Raw genomic sequence first — 14,882 nt, 5'->3', positions numbered from 1 at the left:
ACTTGATTTGTACTAAATATTGTGGTACAGAAATAATACAATATTCCATGTTTGTGAAAATCATAACTTTAAGAGATTTGAAATAGAAAAACTTTCAAAATGCTGAAAATGTAACGGTAGTATCCAAAAATATGTAGTTCCTAAATTTCAAGTACAAATAAAGTACTGTAAAATACAGGTACCTAAATATTACAATAATTTTAGAGTATCAAAATAGTACTGAATATTAAAAGTAGATTTCAAGTACTACACATTTTTATTACAGAAATAGTACCTATGAAAAAGTAACTGTGTAACTTAATTAAAACGATCTATTCAATTTGTGTTTTTAAAAATGAAAAGTTTTGTAAAGTTGTTTTGCGTAAGTCGTGCTCTCAAAACCAATAATGTAAACAAAACATGAAAATTATTTTCGATGATAATGAACTATCAAACGCTATAAACCTTATCTGAATCCATTGGAAACACTATTTCCTAACAAAATATGCAATGCTTGAAAAGAATCGAGATAATTAACCATATTCCTACACATGATACCTCTCAGCAAATCAGGACTGTCATGAGATACTTTATAATCAATACAGTCCTTTAATCATTTCTACATCAACTTAACTTTGCAGCACAAGATTGATGAAATTATAAGTTAGACAATGTTTGTTTTGTGATATTGTTCGCGCAGATTGAAAAAGGATAATAAAACATTAGTAGTCAAATTTTATTCTTGAAGAATCTTAATTTTTATACAATATTTTAGTCTTAGAGCAATAAATTACATATCGACGGTAGCATTTGCACTACTTTACAGATCTCAACCTTTCCACAGCATATTTCGAAGAATATTTTACGTACTTTAGTATCTACATGATTTATATTGCAAAATATGGATCACACAGATTTATTTGTTCCAGTTAAGCGCTGTTGCACTTGTAACTCTAATCTTTCGACTAGACGTGGACAAAATTTCATACTCGTCAAAATATTAGTTTTGACCATCATACCTATCATTGTTCTACTAATTCAAGGATGGATAACTATTGCTGAAGATAACAATCATGTTGTGACTCAAAACAAAGTGGAAGCAGATATAAAATTTAGTGTAGAAATTGGACTACTCGTCCACAATTTACAAATTGAAAGGGGAATCACAGCCATGTATGTTTCTTCAGGAAGGATGGATATTCTACCAGCTCTACAAAACAAACGGACAATGACAGACATTTCATTACTCACTCTAGGAAAATGGATATCATTGTCTACCCCTAGATACTTCCAGTCCAGAAAAACATATTTTCAACGACTACGGGAATACAGAAATACTTTCGATAACCTTAACAAAAGTTCTAGTGAAGTAATAAGATTTTACTCTTACAATAATGATGTCATATTAGATTGGTTAGGCTCTGTCATAACAGACGCTAAATATATAACTGGAACAAGCTGGCAACCATTGGTAGCGTACCATATGATTTTGTTGAGCAAAGAACAAACTGGGATTGAAAGAGCGTTGGGTGGAGTATATTATGCGAAAGGTAATGATATCACATCTTTAAAAAAAAAACGTTAAATCCTTTAAATTTAGTTTCTAAAGTATAAATCTACAATGTAAAAACATCTAGAGGTACCAACGTGGAAACAAACAAAATTTAAACACAATTAAACGAACGGATAACAAATGTCATATTCCTGACTTGGTACAGGCACTTTCTTATGTAGAAAATTGTGGATTGAACCTGGTTTTAAAGCTAGTTAAACATCTCACTTAGCATGACATTCATTTACATTGTCACCGATGCATGAAATTTACAACCTAATTATAAACCCTGGATGAAAACAAATGGTATGATATCGTTCTGCTCGAGAGAAGAACAAAACGATTTTTTAGTTCAGTTAGCAATGTTACATGTATGTGGTCTTTTACAAAATAGGAACAAAAACGCTAAGCTAAAACGAAATTTTAAACAGAAGAGCCCAAATGACACAAAAATAAACAACTTAGGTTACTGTTCGGCCTTCAACTCTGAGCAAAGCCCATACCACATAGACAGCTATAAAAAATTATCACATTCGATAAAATCATAGTGAAGGACAACATCATAAAATGTTCCTCTATCTTACAGGAAAATAAACCACTGTTGCATAGTTATAGATTCATCAAACACAATACTTCGTAAATATAAATGTAGTTGCTTTATTTCTTTGATCTTTATAATGTATTTAATTTTATTGGCAAAAATCAGATTTAATTCACGATTAGTTATGTAGAAGAAGATCTACTAAATACTCGCACGTACAGTTGATGTTTTAAATTAAAGACCCCTTCATGTATTGTCAGTGTTCATCATTTTTTAAGCACGTTCATGATTTTGTTTTTGCATTTTTGCACTTTGTGTGCTTCAACCTGCGGCCATTGTAGGTTCAGTATTTGTTTATTTCAGTTTATTAATGCAGAGATTAATGTGACATCAGTTAACTAGGAAATATGTGGGTAAAGACCTATTGGCGGCCTTTTTTATTTGTTTCGTTTTGGTCGCGTTGTTGTTTCTTTGAACATTTTCAGTTTATTGTGATTAAAACTCTTTGAATTCTAAAGTAAAGTTATGTAGCTAAATATTACTGTATAATGCGACGAGTTTTAAGGATGACATCCTTTTATAATAAACTGAAGATCTTTTCATAAGACATTTAACATGTATAAATCAAATGCAAATCAGCGAATATCAGTTAAAGCATTCATTATACAGTTGTTGGCATGACACGGGTTATGTTCTTCTCATATATTTTATGATAGTATGATACTAAACCCCTAACGGGAGGGATTGTACCTGATATTCATATGATGAAGACATAATCTTTCAATCAGTTTAATTGAGGTCTGGAGCTGGCATGTCAGTTAACTGCTAGTAGTCTGTTGTTATTTATGTATTATTGTCATTTTATTTATTTTCTTTTGTTACATCTTTTGACATCAGACTCGGACTTCTCTTGAACTGAATTTTAATGTGCGTATTGTTATTGTTTTACTTTTCTACATTGGCTAGAGGTATAGGGGGAGGGTTGAGATCTCATAAACATGTTTAACCCCGCCGCAATTTTGCGCCTGTCCCAAGTCAGGAGCCTCTGGCCTTTGTTAGTCTTGTATGATTTTAAATTTTAGTTTCTTGTGTATAATTCGGAGTTTAGTATGACGTCCATTATCACTGTACTATTATGCATATTTTAGGGGCCAGCTGAAGGACACCTACGGGTGCGGGAATTCTCGCTACATTGAAGACCCATTGGTTGCCTTCGGCTGTTGTTTGCTCTATGGTCGGGTGGTTGTCGCTTTGACATATTCACCATTTCCTTTCTCAATTTTATTATACAGCAACAAAACTATTTCAATGTCAAAGAAAAATAAAGGTAGATGAGCTGAAGAGTCATGTATGGTCAAATTGCAATAGTCCATATGTTTTAACTCATTTATATTATATATCATTCCTAATTGACCGCTGACATTTTAGATGCAGTTTGTTGTTGAAGTTAAAACATCCTCGAAATTTTAACATTGTAATTGTTGTTACTTAAATTATTTAAATGTTTTTCTAGAGTGTGTATTACGTGATTCTCTTATGGTTGGGACTGTTATCTAACTCCCACGTGAATAGATATTTTTCGTATCACACCGTACGGAGTGTGATATGAAAAAGTGATATCAAAATTACGTTAATTTGATTGGCTTATCTCGTAAATTTCCAATATTTTCATTGGCCGTTCATCAGGTCATTATTCACCGGAAAAGGTCATGCCGGGACTACTTTTTTTCTTGACAACTGATTGTTTACTTCCGGTTGTCGCGATTTTCGTCTGCTTTATCGTCTGCATTATCTAATATAAATCTTATCATGGACGAAGAAATAAAGAAAGGAACCCGTGTACGGTTATGTAATGGAGTAACGGGCATTATAACTGGCACAGCTTCCAATTTCAATTTCCTCTGTATGCGACAGTGAAACTACCGATGGACGTCCGCAAAGCTTCAAATGCAATACAGTTATCTCTATTCTAATGCAAAACAAGTTCATAATTAAATTTCAATCACAATTTCAGTGTAAAATCTTCATTAAAGAAAATTCCGCGAAAAGATGTTATCTTCTTTGGTCCCTACACTACGTGACGTCATAGGTATGCTTCCGGTGTCAGACATAAACACCGGGCATTTTCTGACTTCTGTGCCGCTTCAGAATGTAATAAAATTTAATAAAAAGAAGATTTTAAGGCGCAACAAGTGAGTTATTTGTTAATTATTGTAGAAATAACGTGTCAATACACTTGTTACAAATTAGATAACAGGCCCCAACCATAAGAGAAAGATCAGTACGCGTTGCAAAGAAAAACGGCCGTAGCAAAACAACTCGCAACAAATAGGCCACGCACATACCAATTTTTGCCATAAGAGAAATAGGTTTAACAACTTGTGTGAATTAGATATCGCTTGATATCAACTCTCGTTATTTAATTTCAATAATAATAAACTCGCCATAGGCTCGTTTATTATTATTGAAATTAAATAACTTGAGTTGATATCAATCGATATCTAATTCTCACTCGTTATAAAACCTATAATTTCCTGATCCTGATTAGGTGGATGTGTGTCCCTCTTTTACTATCTGTAGCCCTTCATATGTTTAAAAACAATGGTGAACCCATGTTAACTGTTTTTATATTAATACATAGCCTAGTCAACAAATGACTTTGAAAGTTGATATCATTTACTGGTCGGGTTAACTGTCAGTTGATTAATTAGTTCATATGAAATACATTACATCAAAGTATATGTCAATTAAACATGCATAACAACTGAATTAGAAGCAAAAGATGATTGAAATCTGAAATCAAGTTCAATTAACTGAGCAGTCATTAAAACGCATGTTGTATGAATTATTGCATTAAATAGGAACATACGGTTTTAAGCTAATTTAAATGGATTTGTGTAAAATAACAGATTTGCATGATAATTAACCTGTGGTAATCAACCATATACTTTTTACAGTACATCTAATTATGTATCCTATGTATCCTGCTGTAATCTTTCTCAAAAGTACAAGTATATAATGCATGTCAATTAAACCGGACAATCTATAAGAATTGAAATGCTTAGATAAATGCATGTTAACCAGTAGTCTGAGAGTGACTGATCCAGCGTTAACTTGTATATAATGCGGAACATTATAGAAATGTCAAATCAATTAACGTTTCATCCAGTATTGGGTTTATATAACTGCGTTAAAGATAAAACCTTAACCATATTTATGACAAGTATCATTGTGGTATTGCCGTGTCCTAAACTAATTTTGTTAATTAAGGAGGCTCGCGGGTATAAACATTTCAGTTAAAATTAAACATTTTTTTCGTTACAAATTTTATTTATTACTTTATTAGTTGTTACTTTATCATATGGCACAAAAATTATTCAAAAATATTAATTCATTTGGGCCCCAGATGACCTTTTAAAATGTATGTATCATTGAAAAAGCTCAAAACTATCTCCCTTTGCTGCAAAAATGCCATTTAAAATTGAAATATCTTTCTTAACTCATCGGTGACTTATATTTTTTATTGTTGTTTTTAAATAAGCTGTAAAGGAACTAAATAATTGTAAAATTTAAGCGATAATGCTAATTCAGTTTTTTTTTATTTCGATATTACCTTTATTTCTCCTCTTAGTTCAACAGAAAAAAAGGACATTAAGATTAATGTATGCTTCTTTCGAAGGCAGATTGTGGGCGTAAATGAACGGTGACCCCATTTTTTTATTTTATTTATTTATTTGGTATAAGAGAAAGTTCATTTATTGAAAAATATAGCGAAATCCTGTATTAAGAAAACAAATCGATATAGACCCGCGAGCCCCCTTAACCATTGGTAAGCATGATCAAAAGATATTAATATTCCAAGAATCTTAGAAATAAGGGTTTATAAATTCTATACATTAGGCTGGCAGTCTAGCCATATACGCTCATGCGTTGTCATAGAAACCACCAAGCTTTAGTATATTATTATGATGTGCATAATAATACGGTTTGTAAGGGATTTTAGCGCTTACACCTTCTTTTAAACTTTAGCATATACTGGTTTTACCTATCTCAAGTACGGAGATAATTAGTTGTTGCTTTATTTGATTGATATGTCAGACAACATATCATAATGTTAGTATAAGAGAAAGATGTTGTATGATTTACAATGAGAGAATTATAAATCAAAGACGAAAACGACGTACATGTAGATCTTAGCAATTAAGATAGTATCGTGAAGAATGAACTTGATATGTATAGCGATTGCAGTTCAAACCTCTTTTATATTGCAAAACAGTATAGTCTTAAATATTATACGACATTCTGCATTAGCAATGTTCTTTCGCCTGTTTCTATTTTGCTATTATACTGTTTTGTTTCGAACATTAAAGATATGTCTTTTGTTTACGAAACGCACGTCTGAAAAAAAAATGTAATACTTGTATCTATGATCAGGGATACATAATTGATATCATTAAATAAAAGTTATATGAGTCTGATATATGTCTAAATGATGCTCCACAAGAAACCGCCTGTTGTCCTTGGCGATTTTACGCAACATCCTCTTTTTGAAATGCAAGCTATTCAATATTAATATTTTATAATGATTTTATATTCGAAAGTATTTAAAGATGTTAAACTGTTCTTGTCTCTTTTTCCTGCACCATGTCAGGAATATGACAGATTTTTTCTATTCGTTTGATGTGATGATTTTCCCATTTTTTTCAGTTCTGTATTTTTGTTATTTTACTTTTTAAGTCCATGTGTTTCTTCCCTTTCTTTATTGTCTCAAAATATTGTTAAACACTGGTATTTTTCGTTGAATTAGACTTTAATATTTTAGATTATCGTTAGCATGGAAATACTTATTATTGACATGTCACGTTATAGAATCGGTCTTTAATTTACTGTCACTAATTGATGTATATTCCTCGTGCGTGTTTACTTTCCATTGTACAATCTGACATTTGACCAAATTTGAAAAATGAATACATTGCTGAAGTATTAAAAGCAGATGTGATCACAATTTTAAGTAATATCACAAATGTTATAATTATATGGATCTAATTTTTTTTCCAAACTGCATTAAAAGAAATACTTTTGCGGAAATGTATCAAATTAAACAGGTGTAGACATACGGTCGATGATTTAACAATCTTCCGACTATCGGAAATATGAATTTGTTTGAGAAAATGAGTAGATCACGTATTTATCCCCTTCAGTTATAAATGTAAGAACTTTATTTTTTTGAAATAATTTTTCAATAATTTAAGACATATGAATAGAAGTAAGAGTGAGAGTATAATATATTTTCTTTACGCAAAACATTTAATTTACAGACAAGGAGTCGAGAACATCTGTAACATTTTATGAATGTATCTATCAAAATTATGTGTGTTAATGCATTTTAACATATTCGGGCCAGCAGATCACATTGTGAAATTTGATTTCTTAGGATTCAAAAACATGAACATTACAATCTCAAATAAGGAAATTGATAAGCCAAAACTGTATTTGTCTCATATAACTTGTATTAAACGGCCAAAATAGGATTATTCAGCTGACATTATTGTCTACAATACATTCAGCTTGCTTATTACATTGTATCATCCCGATATTATCAATAAAAGGGTTATCATCAGCTATCATTGTTTGTCATAATTCCTTTGATTTCCCTTTTCTTAAGTTTTTTTTCATAGTTATTGAATTGCTATAATTTGACAACTTCAAATATTGTTATATAAAACAAACATTTTAGCAAGCAATACATTTTATGCCTAAATCGTGTCTAAGTCAGGGAGATGTCATTTTGAAATATATTTTGATTTAAGGAAGAATACTTTTGTTTACAACAAGTAATATCATGTCATTCACTTTTTGTAATTAAACAAAAGTTTTTAATTGGTAAACCAAGTTTAATTTTCAATAGATACTGTTGAAGAATGTAAAACATGTAAACAGTGTAAACTGTCAACAGAGTTTACTATTTGTGTAAAGTACTTTTTAAAATATTAAATGACAACATGAAAAGTTGATGATTCAAATTATTTTGATCTCAGTTTATCCAATGCAACAACTACTATTATAAACTCTGTGAAACAGGATTTTCAGGGTCTAATACTTTAAAAAAAATAACATTAAACGCATACAACATAGCTCTTCAACTATTTCGGTCCTTTAGGGCAATGGCTTTCAAATATTCAGCTTTTAATATTTCCGATGATGGTAAATACTTAAACGACCGTCGTACGTATGAAATAATAGCGTGTTGTTTTTGTGTTTTTAAGCACTGGGTCGGTACCTCTGCTGTTTGACTATCAATTCCTGAGGATATCATTATTCTAGTAGTTGTTTCTTTGGTAATGACATGATTTATAACAAACCAATCTATAATTATCTGTTTCATCCTCATCAGGACAAGTTGACCTTGCTTTTGTTATGTCATTTTGGTTTTAGGTCTTTTCAATTGTTTCGGTTCTTATAAGTTCTGTCTTTCCATTATTCGACGTTCACGCCTGGTAAACCATCTAATCTCAACCAAATGTTGAGACGGAAAAAAGTATTCTGGTACTTCCTTATGAGCTTTTCTGGTTCAAAATATTCAAAATAAACACAGGGTAGGTCGACTTTTCGTCAATTTACTGCAAATCAATGCATTTTTTTGTCAAATCGGAGAATGTCATGCCATAGACATTGGACGTACGGTTTATCTCGTGTATAACACAAATGAATATAATTTAAAATGACATCGTAATGACTTTTCCCCAGCAAGTAAATGTGGCCAGCGCAGTCAGCTATTGACAAAATGACAATGATATCATTGATAAACTAGCATGTATATCAGTAAATTAGTATTTTTCTAAAAGTTTATGAACATAAAATTACAGTTTCTTCTTTTTCTTTACTAATATAATTTCATTAAGCTAACTATGTTATAAGGTATGTCATGTTGAGATTTTCTGGTATCGGTTGAGATATTCTGGAACAATGTTGAGATCTTCTGGTGAATGAAATGTTCAACTATAAAAAAGAAGATGTGGTATGACTGCCAATGGGACAACTGTCCACAAGAGACCAACATGACACAGACATTAACAACTATAGGTCACCGTACGGCCTTCAACAATAAACAAAGCCCATGCCGCATAGTCAGCTATAAAAGGCCCCGATAAGACAATGTAAAACAATTTAAACGAGAAAACTAAAGGCCTTATTTATATATAAAACAGAATTAAAAAAATTAACGAAAAACAAATATGATTCAATATGTAACACATAAACAAACGACAATTACAGGCTCCTGACTTGGGACAGGCACAGACATAAATAATGTGGAGGGGTTAAACATGTTAGCAGGATCCCAACCCTCCCCCTTACCTGGGACTGGTATATATAACAGTACAACATAAGAACGAACTATAAAAATCAGTTGAAAAAGGTTTAATTCATCTCAGATGGACAAAAATACAATTGGACGTGGCCGGGTTCTTGATCATCCCGACAACAAAAAGACACTAGGAACAGATCTGAGAGTACTCGCAGTTATCTGACAGCTAGTTCAAAGCCACTAACAACTAATAAAAAAATCATGCATCTAAGACTAAACTATCAATCCGTACACATCCAACATCCAATGAATTTAGTGTAAAGACGTAATAAACAGTTAGAGAAAAACATGACCTTGTGTAGCTTAGTATCAATTACATATACAACTGTCAAAATTCATAAACTTGCCGTATATTGTTTGACATTTCAACAGTCATTTCAATCTTGTCTGTAGTTATCACAGCAGCTTCTAAAGAGGCCTTTGGTTGTAATAGAGTCTAAATAGTAAATGGCTGTGGTTACTAGTATTAAAGTTCTAACGCTGGAGATCAAGTCTAGTGTTTGAAATGCAGTTTTGCACAGAAGCTTTAACGTCAATAATGTTGTAATTGACATCTCCAGGGCTAGAATTTATTTATTTATTTATTTATGTGTAACATATTTGTTTTTCGTTCATTTTTTTTATATATATATTAATAAGGCCGTTAGTTTTCTCGTTACAACTGTTTTACATTGTCATTTCGGGGCCTTTTATAGCTGTCTATGCAGTATGGGCTTTGCTTATATTTGAAGGCCGTACGGCGACCTCTATAGTTGTTACTTTATGTGTCATTTTAGTCTCTTGTGGAGAGTTGTATCATTGGCAATCGTACCATAGAAAGAACATTGATAATAAAACGGATACATACAAATTAAAAACATATCGCGTAAGAAAAAGCAATTATTGGTATGTTAGTTTTCTTTAGTATCATGAATATTTTTGGCTCAACTTCTTAATCATGATCAGGCAAAATTATAGGCTTTTTATTCTGACATTTTTTTTTCTTATTCCTCTTCCACCCCATTTTTCGGCATATTACACGTCCGTTTTATTTGGTCATTATACGCGGACTCCTAACGGATGCAAATTTTGTAAATAAAAAACTTGTTTATCCTTTCGGCGTTCGTTCGAGCTATCTGGTAAGGTGAGCCCACAGTTTTTAGCAGATATCACATGCTTAGCAAAGACACACACAATTTTGTTTAGAATTTAATTTGACCAGGCCAGAGTTCAAACTAACTATCTCCCACAATTTAGCTACGTCGAATCCAGTTTTAAAATATTTAAAAAGAAAACTGAATTTATATTCAGAAATGGATAATCATTAAATTCATTCATTTCATTAAAAGTTATTTTAATTTAAAATAGATAATTGCAAAGGAGATGTACATACAATGGAGATTACCTCTAACTGTCATAATCTGAAGGAGAACTGTTCTAGCGGACAAATGTGGAACTATCTCCTGACACTTTTAAGACAGTTCTAGCTAGAACAGTTCTAACCAAGAACTGATTTGGTCATTGGTAAGTTCTAACTAGAACTGATTTACACAGTTCAACCTGGAACTGATCCTGACAGTTCCACGGCTAAAAAAATCTATGACTAGAACAGAACTGCGACCTGATTTCGCCACGAACGCATCACGATTGTTTTGAACATGTTTATAGTTTGCTACTCTCAACACGATCACCAAGACCTCATCAAGACCATAACACGACCATACTGCACTACGATCGTCAATAGCATTATTTTTGTAGAGATCGTAGTGCGATCACGGCCTAGTGTGACGGGGCCCGGGTTATAATATAAATGTTGCTGAATACTACCAAATATTAAGGATGTGCCCTGAATGCAGTTGTGAAAAAACATCTAATTTTTAATTATTTCAATACAACACCCGTGATTACACTAAGTTGGACGTCACTTATAATACTTACAAAGCAATTTTAAAATCGAATCATTTTTTTTTTGTGATAAGTATTAAAATGACACATATTACATCTTTTACTCACATTTAAATTATCTCCACCTGAAATAATGTGTACGAAAACATAAACCTAGAAAAGGGGTCTTGTTCGATTGTTTAGTTTTTAACTATTTTATTTCTTTATAAATGTACGCATTTTCGGCATTAAATAGTGTCTGTTAGGAATCGAATTCATCCAAATCATATTAATAAATAACCATTGTAAAATAATCTTATTTATATTTGTAAGGCATGCATTTTTCTATCGGCAATGCTTGAAATTGTATCTGTGTTTAGATTTAATGTTACCACAGACAGAAAACATGAATCAGGTTAACCGTACAAAAAAAGGTCAACTCGAATAGTACAGCGCAACCAGAAAGTCTCAACATTGTGACAGAAAGACTCAACCAATACCTTTATATCTCAACCATTTATACTTTTTTTATTTTTCTGCTCAGAGTAGGCTTGACAAACAAATATTTGTGCAATTTACAGACGTGGTTGTCGTAAAGCCTAAAAAAACCACACAAATAATTGACATATTTTCTTGCTAAGTCATTAATATCATAGCAGTTCCATCGGATTTAAAGAATGTAAACATTATAATCCGTAGGAGAAAAGTGATTGTGACTTCAATTTATAATATTTTAAACCAAGAAGAGACATATTAGTTACAATTATTATTTATCTATGGCATGACATTCTCCGATTTTACAAAAAAAGTCATTCATTTTCAGTTAATCGACGAAAATTCGACCTACCCTGTGTTTATTTTGAATATTTTGAACCAGAAAAGCTCAACAGGAAGTGCCAGAATACTTTTTTCCGTCTCAACCATTTGGTTGAGATTAGATGGTTTACCAGGCGTGACGTTGCGATGAAGTTAAATCCATAAAAGAGTTCCGGTTTAATTTATTACATAGTGGTTTGATTTTTTTTTAAGAAGATATTAGTTAATACTTCAGTTTCTTTATGTATATATCTCTTTCATATTCATTTGTTAAAATTTACTGTTTGCAATAGCATGAATTGTTCTATATAATAAGAATGTTCTTATCCCGGGCATAAAAACAATGCCGTATTTGGCGAAACCTTTTCAACTTTTGATCTTCAGTGTTGTACAACTTTGTACTTTTTTCACTTTCGATCTTTTATATCTGGGCGTCACTTGTAAGTCTTGTGTGGACAAGGCGCGTTTTTGGCGTATTGAATTTTAAACCTGATGCTTTTTGTTATCTATTAATCATGTTTTTCTTTGTCTAATATGTTCTATTAATTTGTATTGTAGTCCTGTAATATTATGTTGTCATTTCAATGTTATATTTAACTTTGCCATTAAAGTGCGAGGTTTGGCATGCCACAAAACCAGGTCAACCCACCACTTTTATTCCCCTTTAAAAGTGTCCTGTACCAAGTCAGGAAGATGGCCATTGTTATATTATTGTTCGTTTCTGTGTGTGTTGCATTTTAACGTTGAGTCGTTTGTGTTTTCTCTTATTTTTGAGAAATTGAGATAAGACGTGGCACGGTACTTGTCTATCCCAAATTCATGTATTTGGTTTTCATGTTATATTTGTTATTCTCGTGGTGTTTTGTCTGATGCTTGGTCCGTTTCTGTGTGTGTTACGTTTCGGTGTTATGTCGTTGTTCTCCTCTTATATTTAATGTGTTTTCCTCGGTTTTAGTTTGTTACCCCGATTTTGTTTTTTGTCCATGGATTTATGAGTTTTGAACAGCGGTATACTACTGTTGCCTTTATTTACAATTTTTAACTAAATTATTTTGAAAATGATACGTTTAACCTCGAAATTATATATTTCCGTGACAAATATACCACTTTCATTAAACGTATCAGTTTTCTAAATTTTTGCATCAGAGAGTCGCGTTATTCATAGAAAAGCCTTTCAGATATGACGTCACTTTTTATTGGTCAAATTTCTTGATCTTAATATCAAAGAACGGCTAACTAAATTATTTGTTTTTCGCATGAAGAGTTGAGCTTTAATGGTTAGTAATTGAAACTGAATTTTAATGTGATTGCCTTTTTTTCTTTTTGATGTTATCTAGATAGGAATTCGAAGCAAGTGCATATGTTTTACTGCCTCTTCAATATTGCGTTATGTATATTGTTATGTTGTGAACGCTTTATCCTTAATGGAGAATGATGTTTTAATCATTGTGCCACAAAGACAACCCAACAACAAATTGAAAGCAGGAAATGTTTCTGGGGGTCAACAAAAAATAAATGTCTTTGTCAAATATTTTGTACTAAGTCGTCGGGTCTTCCCAATCTGATATGTTTCATATTTGATCATGTTTGTCGCTGTATTATATAGGCTAATTAGTGAATGCCGTACAATATCATGTAGATGCTTACATCAAATATCTCAATGACAATTTTACTACGGCTTCTTTTCTTATTTAAATGTATTATAACATATATTCTTCAATGGAAAATAAAAGTCATTGAAATTCACCAACGCAGTTCCTGATCCGTTATAACCCAATATATGTGTTTGAATAAAATAGACTCCAAGATAACATAAGAAAATGCATGTACAAAGGAAGGAATATGACAACTGTTATCCATTCGTTTAATGTGTTTTAGCGTATCACTTTTGAAGTTTGATGATGGTCATTACGTTTTGAAATTTAATACAATAAATGCAAGGGATGTATTTATTTTACTATTTCTATAGCCATTTTGATTTAAGTGAAGATGGTTGCTTTGAAAATTAATAAACTGAAACACTCTACCTCCTTTTATCTATAGTTTTTAGTTGATGAATTCATCACAAACGATAAACAAAAAACAGTAATGGATATAATTAAATATAGGAACAATTTCGCAGCTTATTTTCTATATTATTACATGAAAAAACGAACAGTAGCATAATCATATGGGAAATTATTTCTTATCGTGTTTAAACAATCTTATATTGTCATAACATAACTGTTGATACTGCTCTTTAATCCGACAAAGCAGCCATAGATCGCAAAGTTAATTCTATTGTTAAAGAGAAAAACGACGGTATTGATCTTGTTCTTTGAAATATAAATAACCAAAACCCATAATGGATAAGTCAACATCAAAGATCATTTCACTTTACTTGACAAAAACGTATCAATCTTTGTAAAAGTTCAAGGTTAAATAAATCGGCAAAATTCTTTGTAAAAAAATACTTTGACCGAATAAAACTGATTTTCTTTTCGCAATATCACCACACAAATAAACTCTTCATAGATACCAGGATTAAATTTTGTATTTACGCCAAACGTGCGTTTCGTCTACAAAAGACTCATCAGTGACGTTCGATTCCAAAAAAAATAAAAAGGCCAAATAAAGTACGAAGTTGACGAGCCTTAATGACCAAAATTCCTAAATGGTTTTCTTAATTAAGCTAAGGTAATCTATTCCTGAAGTAGAAAATACTTAGTAATAAACAGTTAGTTTATAAATATGACCATATCAATGATAATTCATGTCAGCACAGA

The 14,882-nt window shown here is 31.7% G+C and overlaps 1 protein-coding gene across 1 annotated transcript in view; it reads left to right on the top strand.

The window, feature by feature from the left end:
- Window positions 1–680: 680 nt before the first annotated feature.
- LOC139500979 (uncharacterized) overlaps window positions 681–14,882 on the top strand; it is a 25,535-nt gene continuing 11,333 nt past the window's right edge. The window contains exon 1 of the mRNA XM_071289916.1: window positions 681–1,529. Coding sequence (XP_071146017.1) covers window positions 881–1,529 — 649 coding nt within the window. The 5' untranslated portion in view covers window positions 681–880. The remainder of the gene's footprint in view (window positions 1,530–14,882) is intronic.

The sequence above is a fragment of the Mytilus edulis genome, chromosome 13 (assembly GCF_963676685.1).
Source record: "Mytilus edulis chromosome 13, xbMytEdul2.2, whole genome shotgun sequence".
Lineage (NCBI taxonomy): Eukaryota > Metazoa > Mollusca > Bivalvia > Mytilida > Mytilidae > Mytilus > Mytilus edulis.
This window is presented reverse-complemented; position numbering and strand designations above follow the sequence as displayed.